The sequence below is a fragment of the Mesoplodon mirus genome (genome assembly GCF_964341445.2).
Source record: "Mesoplodon mirus genome assembly, chromosome: 9".
NCBI classification, from domain to species: domain Eukaryota; kingdom Metazoa; phylum Chordata; class Mammalia; order Artiodactyla; family Ziphiidae; genus Mesoplodon; species Mesoplodon mirus.
In genome coordinates this window covers 103,678,981-103,695,311 of record NC_138985.1, presented here as the reverse complement: position 1 = coordinate 103,695,311, position 16,331 = coordinate 103,678,981, and the positions used below count along the sequence as shown (strand labels likewise).

At 56.3% G+C, this 16,331-nt stretch overlaps 1 protein-coding gene across 2 annotated transcripts in view; it reads right to left on the bottom strand.

Moving 5' to 3' along the window:
- Positions 1-16,331, bottom strand: part of EPHB6 (EPH receptor B6) — a 32,941-nt gene that overhangs the window by 1,301 nt on the left and 15,309 nt on the right. Inside the window, exons 2-18 of one of the 2 annotated variants that reach the window (XM_082631856.1) lie at positions 7,930-8,002; positions 7,453-7,651; positions 7,105-7,169; positions 6,100-6,853; positions 5,295-5,450; positions 4,637-4,975; positions 4,418-4,542; positions 4,071-4,233; positions 3,734-3,848; positions 3,448-3,500; positions 3,152-3,271; positions 2,791-3,038; positions 2,371-2,544; positions 1,742-1,891; positions 1,328-1,533; positions 1,049-1,204; positions 755-950 (exon numbers count right to left, since the gene is read on the bottom strand). In XM_082631856.1, the coding sequence (XP_082487982.1) occupies positions 842-950; positions 1,049-1,204; positions 1,328-1,533; positions 1,742-1,891; positions 2,371-2,544; positions 2,791-3,038; positions 3,152-3,271; positions 3,448-3,500; positions 3,734-3,848; positions 4,071-4,233; positions 4,418-4,542; positions 4,637-4,975; positions 5,295-5,450; positions 6,100-6,853; positions 7,105-7,169; positions 7,453-7,552 (3,033 nt within the window). In that variant the 5' untranslated portion in view covers positions 7,553-7,651; positions 7,930-8,002 and the 3' untranslated portion in view covers positions 755-841. The remainder of the gene's footprint in view (positions 1-754; positions 951-1,048; positions 1,205-1,327; positions 1,534-1,741; positions 1,892-2,370; positions 2,545-2,790; positions 3,039-3,151; positions 3,272-3,447; positions 3,501-3,733; positions 3,849-4,070; positions 4,234-4,417; positions 4,543-4,636; positions 4,976-5,294; positions 5,451-6,099; positions 6,854-7,104; positions 7,170-7,452; positions 7,652-7,929; positions 8,003-16,331) is intronic. The other variant, XM_082631857.1, reaches the window with a different exon arrangement.

The following is a 16,331-nucleotide window of genomic DNA, read 5'->3' as shown; positions in this document are numbered from 1 at the left end:
GGTGGCGCAGTGGTTGAGAGTCCGCCTGCCGATGCAGGGGACACGGGTTCGTGCCCCGGTCCGGGAAGATCCCACATGCCGAGCGGCTGGGCCTGTGAGCCATGGCCGCTGAGCCTGTGCTCCGCAATGGGAGAGGCCAGAGCAGTGAGAGGCCCATGTACCGCAAAAAAACAAACAAAAAACCCCCCCCAAAAACCCAAAGCCTAGACCTCTCATCTGCCAGGTCCAGAGGGTAGAACACAATAAAGGGAAACCAAGAAGCAGGCCCACGCCTCACGGTAAGCACAGGGCCCAGCGCAAATAAGGACCCAGCTTCACCCACCCTGGCGGCTGCACTGTCTGAGCCAAGCACTTTAAGAAAGGCTTGCTGCCTCGGGCACCAGTCTCCACCCTGGTGTCACAGCTGCAGACATTGGAGGAGGCTGGGGAAAGGTGTAATGAGGGGATGGGTACCGCCTGGCATGGGGGGGGAGCCACCTCCTACCTTCCAATAAAGTCCTTCCTGCTCTCCTTGTGCATCCTTCTCTGCAGTGTGGTCTTCCCGGCCCCGCCTCTCCGCTCCAAGGCCTTCCCGCCCCTTCCCTGCAGACCGAGGCCTCACCACGCCTCCAACTTGCAAAATCCCTTCTTTCCCTTTAATGTGGGGGAGGGCGGTGGAGGGGCAGAGAGGACCAGGGAGTGAGGCGTCCCCAGGCTCGGGTTTAGTGTGGTGGGCGGGCGCCTCTCACGGAGGCCAAGGTGGAGATGGGCTCACATGTCCTCCTTGGACCTACTTCCAGGACTGGGTCACAGGCATCGTCGGGTCACAGGCATCGTCATTTCACGGCTCTCTGCCCGGGGCTCAGACCTCCACGGAGCCCAGTGGCCTCAGGTGCTGCTTCAGAAGCTGGATGTGGTGCAGCAGCTTCTTCTGGTGGCCGGCCAGGGTGATGCCCAGGGTTGGCAGGTCTCTGGTGGGGAAGGAGTGGATTAAATCGGGGCCAGTGTCTCCAAGATCCCAGGCGTGACCCCTGCCCTGGGCTCCCATCCCCCACCTCTCCCTGCTTACCCCAGGCTGAGCTGAGCCACGTCACTGAAGGTGTGGAGACCAGACTGGGAGAAGCTGTCCTGGTAGCACTGCAGGCCGATGGCCGAGAGCCAGGCCTGGGGGGAGTCCAGAGAGGGAAAGTCCAGGGCCACGGGGTTCAGAAGGGCCTGAGAAGGTCTGAGTGGGAGGGGCAGGCAGGTCAAGGTCCCCTCTTCATCCTAGTCCCCTTAGCCTCAGTTTTCTTTTTGGTTTGCCTCATCCCTCCCTGGCTTTCCTGGGCTTTAGCCCCAAGCTCCAGACCTGTCCCTGGGGCTCCCGCCGGACTGCTCTGATCCCTGCAGAGTGTCTGGCTTGCGGATCATCTTGTCAAACGCAGCCACCAGCTGGTCAAAGTGCGGTCGCTGGGTACGATCCTTCTGCCAAGTGTCCAGCATAAGCAGGTGTAGTCCAGGTGGACAGCCTGGAGGCGGGGGCAGCCGGAACTCCTGCTCTATTGCATTTAGTACCTGGGGGTTAAAGGAAGCACATGGTGCTTGGAGGCTATTGCTAGTGGAAAGGAATGTATTGTCAGGTAACCATAAGGTTGGAAAGGAACTTAAAAGATACAGAAAATGAGAGCCACGAATGGAGGGCTTCGAATGTGTGAGTCTGCGAAGGCTGGTGGGCTGGAGGGATAGCGGCGGGGAATCGGCAGTGTCTAGGTCAAGAGCTCACCTCCTGGTCACGCATGTCCCAGTAGGGCCGTTCTCCGTAACTCATCACTTCCCACATCACTATCCCAAAGCTCCAGACGTCACTGGATGTTGTATGTTTCCCGTGTGCAATGACCTCTGGGGCTGCCCAGCGAAGCATACAACTTGGGCCCTGAGGGGTGGGGTTGAACGTAACAACAGCAATCCTCAGAGCAGTGGTCCTAGTTACTGATCCACTACTACGTGCTCAGACGTGCGTCAAGGGTTTCACATCAAGCCTCTCGTTTAATCCCATAACAACCCTGCAGCATAGATGCCGTTATCTCCATTTTGCAGATGCAAAGGCTGAGGCATCGAGACGTACAAACTTGTGCAAAGTCACAGAGCTTGAGGGCGGCGTGTTCACGAGTTGAACCCAGCGGCTCCGACACTAGTCAGCATTAGGGAAGGGAAGGAGGTGGTTCTAGGACTCCCACCCTCCCCGTCCCCTTTCTTGCCCAGTGTCCTCAGTCCCTGAAATCCCTCCATCCCACAGGTGAGCTCTGCCCTTTCAGACACTAAGATACACCACCTGAGGCATCCACCGCCCCAGTTCCAGCTCAGCCTCCGGCACCCCCCGAGGGATGCGGGGCCCCAAGGCTGTGCTCTCACCTGAGGACTGTGGCCAAGACGAGCCACTTTGCACACTAGGTGGCTGTTCACCAGCACACTGTGGGCAGAGAGTGCACGGTGGACGAAGGCGAAGCTGGACAGGTAGTGCATGGCAGCGGCCACGCCCCGCTGCATGGCCACCAGCTGCAGGCTGCTGAACTGGCCCTCCCGCTGCTGAGGGATGGGGGGCAGAGGTCAGCCAAGGGGTGGGGGACCTCGGCACATCACGCAGAGACACTGGCACCAAAAGGCAAAGGGACCTGGGGACCAGTGAATGGCCTGGGAAGGAAGGACGGAGACCCTGGAGGTGGGGCAGCGGGGAGCGAAGGCACGGACGGGGCTCTGGCTCCAGGACAGTTGAGAACTGCCCACCTTCCCGGCCCGAGCCGCCCCCCACACCTTGCCACCAGCCTGACTGACCCTCAGGAAGCTGTCCAGGGGGCCCAGCTCCATGAGCTCCGTCACCACCATGAGGGGCCGGCTCTTGGTGACCACGCCCTCCAGCCGCAGGATGTTGGGGTGCTGAAACTGGCCCAGCACTGCGGCCTGGCCTAGAAAGGCCGTCTGCAGGCTCTCGGCGCCTCCGCTCCACAGGGCCTGGATGGCCACGGCCTGCTCCCGCCGTCCCCGGGGCTGCAGGCGGCCCCGGCGCACCTCCCCGAAGGAGCCTGGGAGAGCAGGCGTAGGCTGGGGGGTCTCCAGGAAGGACTCAGTGTCCTGCCCTGTTTAGGAGGGACCCTGCTGGGGCCCCTTCCGTGCCCTCCCTCTGCCTCTGCCATACCTGCTCCAATGACCTCCTCGATCTTCATGTATGTGGGGTCGACCTCCCGGGCGAATTCTCGGATGGCCTGGCAGGGGTCCTCGTAGGTGGAGGGGTCGATGTAGTACTTCACCCCGAGCCCTGCAGGCACACGGGGTCCATTATGAGGAGGTGTGCAGGCGGGCGGCCCACGCACCCCAGGCATGCTCTCTTACTGCTGAAGACGGTGCCCAGGAGTTGCCCTCAACCCTGGGGGGCCCAGTATTGCCTGGTGCCCTCCTGGCCCCCATCCCAGCCCAGCCCAGCCACACCCACACCTGGGCTGCTGTACTGCTGCAGCTGCTCCATGTAGCCAGTTCCATGCCGCTTCCTGGGGGACAAACCAGAGTCCTGCGATCACACTCCCTCTCCCATTTTCCTCCCCAGTCTGCCCACGAGGGCCAAGGTCCTGCCAGGGATCAGTGGCTCGAAGGAGCTGGGCCCAACGGCGGGGGCTGGGTGGAGGACACTCGTGGGCGCTTCTGCAGGGAACCTGGGGGCCATCAGGGCTTGGGACCGTGCTTTGGAGAGTGTGGTGCTAGGCCATGGCGGGGAGAGACTCACCTCTGGAAGACGAGAGCCAGCACGGTGATGGCCGCCAGCAGAAGGAAGGCCAGCGCCCCCAGGATGGACCCAACCACCAAGGAGAGTCTCTCGGGAAGCTGGGCGGACAGCTCACCTGGAGAACCAGCCATCCAGAGTCACAGGTGTGGAAGACCTCACACACCGCCCCGCAAGCACCCACCTCCCCACACCCCGTCCCCCCACAGACCCGAAGGTTGGTGGGCAGCCACTCTCCCAGCCTGGGGGGTTTGGGGTGAAGGTTCAAGGCCTGGATGGTTCCTGGACCCCTCCTCACGATGCCTTGGGCCGCCCCCGCCCCGTCCAGGCCTCCTCTCACCTTGAGGCAGCGTCTGGAAGTAGACCTTGCCCCCGTACGGGCCGTGGCCTGCGGCCGTCCGTGCCCGCACCTGGAAGCCATAGATGTGGCCGGGGCTCAGCTGGGTCACGGTGGCCGTGTTGGTCTCGCTGGTCAGGGTGAAGGAGTGGGATTCGTCTTCTGCCTGGGGGTGACAGCCGCTCACTCCCTGCCAGCTGTGAGGGCCCCTCGCCCCCTGCTCCTGCCCACGCCCCTCACAGCCCCTGCGGCAGGGCTCCGAGGTGCCTCCCCTGTCTCCCCACCTCCAGCCCCACTGCGGAGCACTTCCGGCTCCCACCATCCCCGCCAGGCGCCCCTCTGATCCCCACCTGGTCATAGTAGCGGAGCTGATAGTCCAGGATGTTCCCGTTGGTCTGGTCGGGCTGTGGCCAGGACACGGTGATGCTGCTGGAGGCCCGGCTCACCTGGTGCACAGCAGGGACTGCAGAGGGAACTGGCGTGCGGGGTTAGTGGCGGTTTCCAGGGGCGGGAGAGCGGGAGAGGGTTCTAAGGAGGTGACTGGCAGCTTAGGGGAGGGCAAGGCTCACCTGCGTGGCTGGTGCTGACATTGATGGCTGCAACCTGGGGAGGGTCGGGGCTGAGCTCCGACACTCCATTGACGGCCTGCACCTCCAAGATGTAGGGCACGTGTGCCCGGAGCCCGCCAACGAGCACGCGGCTCTCAGTCAGGCCCCTCTGGCGGGGGTCGAAGTGCACCTCATCCCTGCAGCGGCGACAAGGGCCCTTGCCGCCCGCTCCACACTCCTTGCACACGACGTTGAAGAGCAGGTCCCCGCGTCCCCCCAGCTCCTGAGGCAGGCGCCAGTGCAGCATGAGCGCAGAGCCCTGCACCTCAAACCACAGCTCCTGAGGGGCCGACGGGGGTGCTGGGGAGGGTGTGTGCCGGGCAGGGAAGGGCCACGAAGGCCGGAGTCGTGGGGCGGGGGTGATTGGGGAAGGAAGGAGGTAGGGGAGGGAGAACGGCCGGGAGGGAGGAGACAGAAAGCAGGGGAAAGCGGTGGGGCGAGAGAGGAAGGAGGCGGGCCAGGTGGGGAAAGGAGGCGGGGAAGGAAAGCAAGGACACAGGAGAAAGAAGTCACTGCAAATGCAAACCAGCTGCCCCGTGTTGCCCTCCAGGCTCTCCCTCTCCTGGTCCCACTCCCATCCCACGCCCATCCCTGGGGCCGGGGTGGAGGGGGGACTCACCAGTGCAGGGGGCCTCTGGGGGATCGGAGCTGGCCCGATAGAAGCCCTCCAGGCAGGGGCACGCAGGGGCCGCAGGGTCAGGGGCGAGGCTGCGGGCAGGGCACGGTGAGCAGGGGGCATTCCCAGCCAAGGCCTTGTAGGACCCCCTGGGGCAGGCTGAGGGGCAGAGGAGGATAGAGGCCTCAGGCCCCCCCGTCCATCCCCTCCTGAGCCCCCCACACCTGCACACAGCCATCCTCCCAGGCTTCCGAGATCTATCTCCTCGTCACCCCTCTCTCCCCGCTTTCCCTCCCTCAGCCAGACATTACTTCTGCCATTTTGCTGGCACAGAATTACATTTCCATTGACGGAAAAAGTGAGGTGTGGTAGGGGCTACAGCAGAGCATGCACCGGATGTAGCCGCCTGGCTCGACTGCATATCCTGCCTCTGCCGCAGGATTCTTTACAGCTGTATCCACGGCCTTCCTCTACCTGCCTCCTGGTCACCTGGCCCTGGGGTGAGCCACCCCCAGCTAGATGGCAAATGCGGACAAAGGACCCCATCCCAAGACAGCCTAGGAGTTTAAGTCCTTTCATCTCCATCCCTTCTCAGGCCTGCAGCCCTAGGATCCCCAGCAATCGCTGTGGAAGTCTCCAAGGTTCTACAAGTTTCACATGAGTGCGCTTTAGGAAATAAACCTGGAGAAAACAGGGGTCCTTTCCTAAAATAACTTATTCCTAACCTTCTGGGGACAAAATGAAGTGTGGGCTCGTTCAGGAGAGGATCCCAAAGGTGGGGGGCAAGTGCAAGGGAGCGGGGTCTCACCTTGGCAGGCCTTGTCTCCGCGAGCAGACTCGTACCCGGGCTGGCAGCGGCAGCCCCCAACGGCTACCATCCACTTGCCCTCCCCGTTACAGTGCAGCCTGGGAGGGCTGCCTCCTGCCTGGCCCCCTCCTCCATCCTCCTCGGGCTCTGCGTGCGCCACACAGGTGCCCACGGCCGCCACCAGGGAGGCCCCCCCGGCCCCACTGGCCTGCGTCTCAGGAAAGGTGGCGAAGGCGCGGAGCACGGAGGGGCAGGCGTAAGAGAAGAGCCTGACCGCCACGAGGGCCAGGCAGGCCCCGGTGTCCTGGAAGGCCACGTAGAAGCCGCGCTGGGTCAAGGGCCCGAAGCTCCGCTCCTTGACGTTCAGCTGGAGCCCCGCCCGCTGCCCCGCCCCGCGCGGGCCCACCGCCCACGCTGAGGAGGCGGGGAAACTCTCATCCGCCGCGATCGTGTCCACCTTGGTCCAGCGTTTGAGGTGCCAGGAGGAGATGCTGTCGGAGCGGTCAGGCTCCTCGGCCTGGCGGTAGTAAAGCGTGAAGGTCTCGCGGCAGGTGCCCCCCGCCACGCCCAGGCTGGAGCAGGCCCGCACGGAGAAGTGCAGCCGGATGTGCGCCCTCTGGGCCCCTCGCCGCTCCACAAAGTGTGTCTGCAGCCAGTTGTCCTGCCCGGGGCCGGGAGGGGCCACAGCCACGTGGCATGCCTCGAAGGTCCGAGTCAGGCGTTGCTGGTCATCCAAAACACTCACTTCGTCCCACTGCAGGGAGGACCACAGAGGGCATTAGCTGCTCCGGGCTGGAAAGGTGCAGGGAGGCGGGGGCATAGCCCTCCAGGTGAAACTTAGCAGTAATGACATGCAAAGCAGCTGAGGATACCCGGAAGTCCTGCTCCTCTGGAGGGCAGGCATCTTATCCCATCCATCTCTGCTCAGGGTTTCCTCCCCAAATTCAACACGCTAGCTGCGGGGGGGGGGGGGCGCTGGGTTCAGAATGAAAGCGTGACACTCACCCCACCTGGTGGGTAGGTGAGCCAGCCAATCTCAGATGTCTCTCCAGTGGTGTCCAGCAATACCTCTGCCCAGTGATAAGAAGGGGCACGCAGTTAGCAGGCCTTCAGCCAGCAGGTCTCACCCCACCCCATTCCCATTAGGAAAAAGAGAACTGCCCTGCCCGGTTCCTTGAATTCACTAAGGAGCACAGCTGTCTGTCGGGAGCCTTTCTCTGAAACCCTCCCACTTCCTTTCCCCCTTCAGACGTCTTCACCCTTTCCTGCCTTTTCTGAATCTTTCCCACTTCCCATCAGTGCCGGCTCTCCCCTGGCAGGTGGGTGGTTTCCCCCGTCTCCCCTCCCCCTTACCTTCCAGAGCCAGGACTGAGGACACCAGCACCAGGACCCACAGGCCACACACCATGCCCGCCACCCTGCTCCCTGACGGGGCAGCCCGCTCAGCAGCCATGAGGCATCTTCAGGGCTCCCACCATTGCTCTGGCCACCACCCTGCTCCCAGGTGGGGCTGCTGCTTCGTAAGACTGGGGTCTGCAGCCAAGCTGGCTTCCTAGGGAGACACAAAGGACCAGAGGAGGCCGGTGGGAGGGAACCGCATTGCTTCAGAGTTGGCCCTGGGCCTCCCCCTGTAGCTCGCAAAGTGCCCCAGCACCAAGCATGGGTGAGGGCCAGCAGGAGGCTGACTCTCTCCTGACCTGTGTCAAGTCCACCATCTTGGAGGACCATGTGCCCGGTCACCCACTACACTCCACAGGTGACCCATCTCTGAGCATCTGTTTCTCGTGGCCCTCCCCTTTAGAGCACCGGGTAGTTCTGGGTCAGTCTTACCCCTTTGCTTCTGGAAGGAGCTATTCAAGTTCTTTCTCTTCATTTGCTCTCCTCCCTTCCTCCTATGGCCACCCTGCATAGAAAATCAGAAGATTCTTCTCATTAAAAGCAGGCGAGTTAGAAGCTACTCCTTCCCTGGGGACACACAGGTCCCCCTGCCCAACACCTCCCAACCCCCATCAGACTCGGATACCCTAGACATTTCAGAGAGGCAGTGAAGCGAGAGGGACCGAAGAAGGAGAGCTGGGGGGTATGATGGGAGGGAGGGTGTGAGAGCAGACGCAGAGAAGAACATAGGCGGAAAGATTCCATCTGATAAAGGAGCCGGGACAGACAGGGGATAGAGCTATGTAGGTCTGGCACACCTACATTTTATGAACCAAGGTCCTCTCTCCACAAGGGGCACATTTTTCCTCTGGCTTACGGAAAACTAAATGTATGCCTCATGTATATGAAAAGATGCTCCCTAGTTTGCTCACAGTGAAAGGGAGGCATGTTGAAACAACAGTGAAATGCCATTTTGTTCTACGAGATTAACAATGCCTGGGTGGGGAAGGTATGAGAAATAGGCTCTTTGGTGGATCCTCTTAGGACAGTTGATGATGTCTATCTAGCAGCTTCACTTCTAAGAATCTGTCCTTCAGGTATTGTATACTTGGATCCTTTTGCACAGATATTCAAACAAGAATATTTATTGCAGCATTGCTTGTAAGGGAAAAGACTGTAAAGTAACTGTTCAGCAATAGGAAGCTGGTTAAAAAATTATGGCACAACCTTCAGAAGGAATAGGGCTAGTGTTTATATACTGATATGAAAATAATTTCCCAGTGAAAGTACATAGTCCATTGCAGAGCCATATACAATATGCTCCCGATTGATGGGTAACTTAAGAAAGACCTACATATACATATGTATGTAAGGATCTTTAAGAAGGGGAGAGGGAGAGGATGGGGGCTAGTGCAAGAGACACTTACTCTCACTATATCCCCTTAAAACTTTTATATTTTAAAAATCTTGCATACATATTATTTTTCAATGAAATCGTTAAAATTTCATTCAAATCCATAAATAATAACTGTTTAATAAAACGCATCAAAATAGTGTTCACGCTCTCAAAATGATTTCACGCTTTTATGTAAAACATTCCCGAGCCTTAAGAAGCACAGCGCTGCGGCTCACAAGCACATGCCCAGGAGCGCTGGCTGCCTCCAGGGTCACGGTGAAGACAAGCAGGCTCAGACCTTTCTTTGCTGGTTGGTCTAAGGTTAGTGGTGAGCTATGTCTCTCCTTGTGACTGAGTCTCAAAGTCTGTGAGTTGCATGGACAGTAGAGGTCATTTATTTCTGTTGAGAAGGAAACAAGAGGCATGTTTCTTAAAAGACACGAGTTTGAGAGTAAAAAAAAAAGTCAATCGGAAGTTGGAACCTAAAAATTACACATTTCACACTGAAGCTGAAACTAAGCAATTAAACTATATTTAATTTTAATATGAGAATCATGATTTGATTTCTGTCATCTAATTTTTTCAGTTAATGCTGGCTATGCTGTAAGCTGAAGCCTTCAGTGTTATCTCCCGATGGTTTTCATGAAAAGACACCATTTCTGCATCTGCATGGGCTGACACGTAGTGGATGTCTGCCAAGTAGCCACTGAAATTTACCTTTCATGCCTCTAGAACCCTATATGAGAAACAGAGAGTTCAATTTATAGCCTATGGAGGCAAGGAAGGAGCATTTCCAAATCTTCACGTTGTATATCTTAAACTTACACAATATTATATGTCAATTGTATCTCAGTAAAGCTGGGGGGAAAAAGAAGCATTTCCATAGGGCAAATTATTCCTAAGAAACAGAGGTTCTTTGCAAATACTGTCCCACATGCTACTAGAATCATTTACATATAAAATAAATGTTTCAAGAAGAACCGGGAGCTGGTAAAGTAAAAAGCACTGTCCCATCATCAACGGCTGTTTAAAAACTATCCTAAAGGGCTTCCCTGGTGGCATAGTGGTTGAGAGTCCGCCTGCCGCTGCAGGGGACACGGGTTCGTGCCCCGGTCCAGGAAGATGCCACATGCCGCGGAGCAGCTGGGCCCGTGAGCCATGGCCACTGAGTCTGTGCGTCCGGAGCCTGTGCTCCGCAACGGGAGAGGCCACAACGGTGAGAGGCCCGCGTACCGCAAAAAAATAAATAAATAAATAAAACTATCCTAAAGTAATTCATGTTGTAGATATACACCCCACCCCGACTCTCAATGACTTAATTTGGAGGCATGCTTGACACACCAGAGCAGACCAGATTCTGTCTGAAGAAACTTATTTATAACCTTCGGTCTTCTGGATCCGAATCGAAAAGAGGTCCTCATCAAACAGCAGAAGTACACTTCTGGGTACTTGAAGGTCCTCAACCATTTCTTTGAGAAATGGTCACAGAGTCTTTAGGAAGGCTGTTATCAAGGACTGAAAATGCCAGCAAAACGTCTTTAAACAACGAAGGCTACTACACCACTTACCCAGCAGATAGTCTTTAAAATAGTCTCTTTCAGTTAGAACATGGATGGATTCTGGAATCTGTACAAAGAACAAGCTATAAAAATTGCATGTCTTCTTAAACTTATAACTAGACAAATAATCATGGAGAAGGAATAATGAACACTTTGGAATACCCCAGTGAATTTTTTTTGAGAGACAGCAAAACATGAGAGAAAAGGATGCCCTGCAGATCCTATCAGCTGTGCAGTATGGAACAGTCTAGAAGATGAATGGCCAAGCATTTGCTTTGATGACCCACAATACAAGTAAGGTGGTGGCTTGTGGCTACAATAGGGCGTGTGCGCATAGCCTTAGTATGCATCTTGATGACGACGTGAAGCTGGCCTCTCTCCAGAAGATCCAGAAAAGAGCAGAAGCAATTATAAAACACGCTAAATCCATTCAGTTTCTGTTGTCAAGAGGAATCAGGAAGAAAAGAATCAAGTGGAGACATCACATGTAGATGGCCACAAGTAATTTTTTGAAATTTTACAAAGAACAAAGACATTCATTAAAAAGAAATGGTGGAGGACCTTCAAGTACCCAGAAGTGTACTTTTGCTGTTTGATGAGGGCCTCTTTTAGATTCGGATCCAGAAGACTGAAGGTTATAAATACGTTTCCTCAGAAAAAAACTGTTGCTGAGTGAGACTAGGAAGTTAGGTCAGTTCTTACGTATCAAACAAAGCAGATAAATCCAAGTCTTTTAGTTTTTCATGTATAAAAAGAAACTGAGTGTACCTCTATGGTAAGGATAAAAATAAGGATAGAGGGAACTTTATTAAGACACGGAAGAAATTGCTGTCAACTAATTCCTGCCACTGCAGATTCTTTTTTTTTTTTTTTTTTTGCTGTACGCGGGCCTCTCACTGCTGTGGCCTCTCCCGTTGCGGAGCACAGGCTCCGGACACACAGGCTCCGCGGCCATGGCTCGCGGGCCCAGCCGCTCCGCGGCATGTGGGATCTTCTGGGATCGGGGCACGAACCCGTGTCCCCTGCATCGGCAGGCGGACTCTCAACCACTGCGCCACCAGGGAAGCCCCTGCAGATTCTTTTGAAACAAGATTCAAAGGCGGAAATATAAGTGACAGGAACACGCAGCTCCGTCACATGCCTAGAATACAAAACAAGCAGGACTCAGAACTCAATTTTCAAAGGTGCCTTCAATGGCTGAGGACGAGGATATCTTTCCGCATTTGGTCCAGGAGTGCGCCCTGGGAGCAGCCAATCACATCCTTGCTGCTACACAGAGGGAGACAGGCCTCCGTAAGGCCAGGCCCCTCACCCTTTTCCTTGTGGCCTGCTTGAGATTCCTCTATCTCCTCCAGATCATGAAAGGAATCGGTCACGGTTTAGAAATCCTCTAACCCCTGAAAAAGCAGAAAACTGATCTCCATCAGGAAAACATTCACATTTCAGATGTGTATTGGTTTTAAAAATATAAAACACCAGGAGCAGCAGAAATGTGGATGTAAAATGATAGCTCAGAAAATGAGACTGATTAGACAAAGTTTCTTGTGATAAAAGTTGCATTCTATGACCAGATTGTCTTTTTTCTCAGCTCCTCTTCTGGTTATACCATTTTATATCTTTTTGATACAGTAGGGACACGAGAGCCACAAGCTTGCTACATTTCTTTCGTTTACAAAAACATGACAGTTTCATAGGCATCAGGATTGTATTTTGTTTTCACAAAATGGCAAAGATTAAAGATGTGTACAGGACTTCCCTGGTGGTGCAGTGGTTAAGAATCCGCCTGCCAATGCAGGGGACACGGGTTTGAGCCCTGGTCTGGGAAGATTCCACATGCCGCGGAGCAACAAAGCCCGTGCGCCACAACTACTGAGCGTGCGCTCTAGAGCCCGCAAGCCACAACTACTGAAGCCCGTGCACCTAGAGCCCATGCCCTCAACAAGAGAAGCCACCGCAATGAGAAGCCCGCACACCGCAATGAAGCCTGCTCGCCACAACTAGAGAAAGCCTGCGTGCAGCAATGAAGACACAACGCAGCCAAATAAATAATTTTTTAAAAAATGTATAGAATCTTAGCTTCTAAATCATAGCTTATGAGTTCTGTTATCTATAAAAATGAAAGATTTAAAAATAAATGAGTGGGCTTCCCTGGTGGCGCAGTGGTTGAGAGTCCGCCTGCCGATGCAGGGGATATGAGTTCGTACCCCGGTCCGGGAAGATCCCACATGCCGCGGAGTGGCTAGGCCCGTGAGCCATGGCCGCTGAGCCTGCGCGTCTGGAGCCTGTGCCCCGCAATGGGAGAGGCCCGTGTACCGCAAAAAAAAAAAAAAATAAAAAAAAATAAATGAGTGAATCTGTAAGAATTTAAGAAGTTTACTGTGCTCAAATTAAAATGCTAAATATGATAATTTATGAACAAACCAAGCTGACTTAAATATAATTTATGCACCTCGATCCACAAAGCAAATTTTTAAAAATTAAATAATCTGGGCTTCCCTGGTGGCGCAGTGGTTGAGAGTCCGCCTGCCGATGCAGGGGACGTGGGTTCGTGCCCCGGTCTGGGAAGATCCCACATGCCACGGAGTGGCTGGACCCATGAGCCATGGCCGCTGAGCCTGCGCGCCCGGAGCCTGTGCTCCGCAACGGGAGAGGCCCCAACACCCAGAGGCCCGCGTACCGCAAAAAAAATTAATTAATTAATTAATTAATTAAAAAATTAAATAATCTAAGCCCAGTGAGCTTGGAGGAAGGTATGGCAAAAGATATATTGGGCCAGTAAAATTGGTTACTGTAGGAGCACGGGGGAGCAATTATAAACTGTCTCTTATACATACTTGAATTGTTTTTCTTGTTACAATGAGCATATCTTATTTTTGTAATTAAAACAAAATCTCATAATTAGAATCTAAACAAAAAAGGAAACTATTTATAAACCTTAGACTAGTATAGCATGTTTACAATTTATCCTCCCTGCCCTGTGCCCTCTAAGTTTCAAAACATCTAGAAATGTTCATCTGTAAGAAGAAAGCAAAGAGGGAGAGGCACCAGGGCCTGGGAATGAAGGAGTGAAATAACGTCAACAATAAAAGCAAAAGAACTTCTATCCCTGGATAGTCTGTAAGCTGATCTCCCAAGAAGTTCACATTGTCCCACTGATTATGCCATGCTTTTCTTACAGGATGTCAAGCATCCTGTAAGCAAAGGCCTGCAACTCCAAAGAGAAAGAGGGGGACAGAGAGGGCTATACACTCGGAACGCACACGGGGCATCACCGCAAAGTGAGCCCCGACAGGGAAGCAGAACAGCCTGCAGGGGCCAGCAGGGCGAGGGAAGGTCCCAAGGGCAAAGAGGCCAATGGTTTTAAGTGGCTGGTGTGTCTCACACCTGTTAGCCGCAGGGTCAGCGTGGGAGGGGTCAGCACCACAGGCCCTGTCATCTGTCCTGTTCTGCAGCTGTTAAACGCCCAGGAAATTCCAGTATAATCCTTGCTCAGCTTAACGCTGCAGCCTCTACCTCTTAATCTCTACCTTGGTCTCAGGAGGTCTCTTTGAGATCTGACCACCCGCCCTGAAAAGGATCCCAGCGGCCTTTAAGGAGGCATCCAGAGCAGACAGTGAGAGGTAGCTTTCCTCCGGCGCTTCTAGCCCCTGCAGCCCTGGCTGGAGAAGCCAACGTGGATTGGCTAGGACACACTGGCTAGCACACTGTCCTAGCAGAGGACAGTGCCGTGTCCCTGGAGGCCTCCAGCCCCGGAGAATGTCCCCCAGAGCACGCAGAGGCAGACAAATGTGCCTCCCACTCCCCGGCTGGCTGTGGAGCTGGGGGAGGCTTTTAAGATGCAGGCAGCGTCTGGGTCTAGCCAGACAGCCACTTAGAATGAGCCACTCTGGCTGTGCATGATGGGGGGACATGCATGGCCCTGGTAAAGGGCATAAGGGAGGGTGTTGGGGCCGTTGGTGCATATACAGGAGAGATGAGTAAGTGGAAGATGGTGGAAGAAAGCCCATGAGTGCCAGGACCGGTGCCCGTGAGAGCAAGGGTGAGAGTGTGTAAGGGAGAGTGTATATAAGGTGAGATGGCTGTGGAGCAGGAGAGTATGCGGTGTGTGTGTGTGTGTGTGTGGCAGCAGGCACATCCCTGCAGATCCCGAGTGGTCCTCACGCTGCTGGCATATGCCCATGAGCTCTTCCCCCTCACCCTGGGTCTGTCCCTACTCCACCCCTAGTTGCCTTGTCAACCTCTCTCTGCCCCGGGAGTTGTTCCTGTGGAAACACCTGGGCTGGAAGAGGAAGGTACGCAGGGAAGTAGAGAAAGGGAAACCTCAGGCTCAAAGCCCCCCAAACCCCAGCATCCCCATTCCACCTGGTGGGGACACAAGGCCAAGGGCCCAGCTCTGGAGATGGTGATCCGCTGGGAGAGCATCTGGCCCTGCCCGGAGGAGGGATGGTCCTGCCCTTCCTCCGCTCAGCCCATCATTGCCTGTTGCTCCCTGGCATTCTGATGACAGAGCGGCCCTTGCCTGCCATCTTCTTGCGCCCTGAAGGAACCGACAGACTCTAAAGGAGTCCTCTTCCCCAGGTCACTAGGCAGGTACGTACATAGGAGCCCGCACCCTAATCTTCCTGCAATAAAAAATGTGCATTGCCCTGAAAGAGCCAAACGGCCCCTCTGAACAGCACCTGGCAAGTCTCAGAGCCCCAGTGCCCATCACTTGGGCAGCTTCCCTGGACTGCCAGCTTCCCACAGCTGCTTTCCCACTAAACGGGCATCTCTCCTTCTAGAGCCTGAGTCAAGTTCCCTGGGCGGGCACAGGGCCCGGGGTTAACTGACTGGGAACAGGCTCAGCCACTTCTCTCCCTGGGCACTGCCAGGGACATTACAACATTGGCTATGCTGGGCCCCTGCCAGCTCCCCCAGGGATGGGAGGAGAGAGGGTGCCAGACAGCGAAGACTGGTGGGTCGGGGTGTCGGGCAGGCAGGGCCACGCACCCAGATGTAAAGCGAGGGGGTGGAGCTGGAGCAGCAGCAAGCAGTAGACTTTGGCTGTAATTTGGGGGTCAGGGCTGCGGACCAGGAACCAAGCCTTCCCTCCACTCCAGGGCTTCTGGGTGGTGATGGGGCCGCGGGAGCAGGATAGGCTGTGGGGAGCTGGGGGCAGGTGTGCGATCCACCTCCCTGCCCCTCCCAGCTCCGCCGGGATTGGAGACATGCCACTGGAGTCGGAGGGGTGGGCAATCCTCTTCAGCAGGCTGGGAGCCCGGCCTCTACCAGGACCCCTAGATCAGGAACCCCTATATCAGAGCCAACCGAGTGTCTCCGGAAACACCGTGGGGGATCGCAGCAGCAGGCTTAACGGGGTGTCACTGACTGCTGGTCACAGGCGGGGGTGGGGTGGGAGCCAGGCTGGCCGGGTCCGCACCCTTCCCGAACCCCGCTCACGCTTTGGGGACGGAGACTCAGCACTCCCCCACGAGGACCCCCGGATCTGCAGAGGCCCTGTCTGGAGGGCCCCTTTACTTCTGCAAACCCGAATTCCTGTCCCCAGGCACGCAGGCCCCCGGCCCCCCACGCCGCCTGCGACCCCCGGGCTCACCTTCGCGCCGGCCGCAGGCTCAGCAGGTCTGCGCCCGCGAGGCCCCGCGCTGGAGCCGGGGCTCCGGGCGCTCACCGGGGCCGCCCGCCTCTCCGCTCGGGTGCAGGGACCAACCTTCTCCGCGGCGCGGGTCCGCGCGGCGGCAGGGGCTGCTCCGGAGTGGGGGCGCCGGGGACCGTGAGGGGCCCGCGTCGCGCTCGCCGGCGCCACGCTGGGTCGCGGGTCCCGCCGCCCGTTGCTCTGCTCCCGAGCGGCGGCTGGAGCGAGCGCAGCCCGGCCCGCCCCCTCCGCGTCCCTCCCCGCCCGG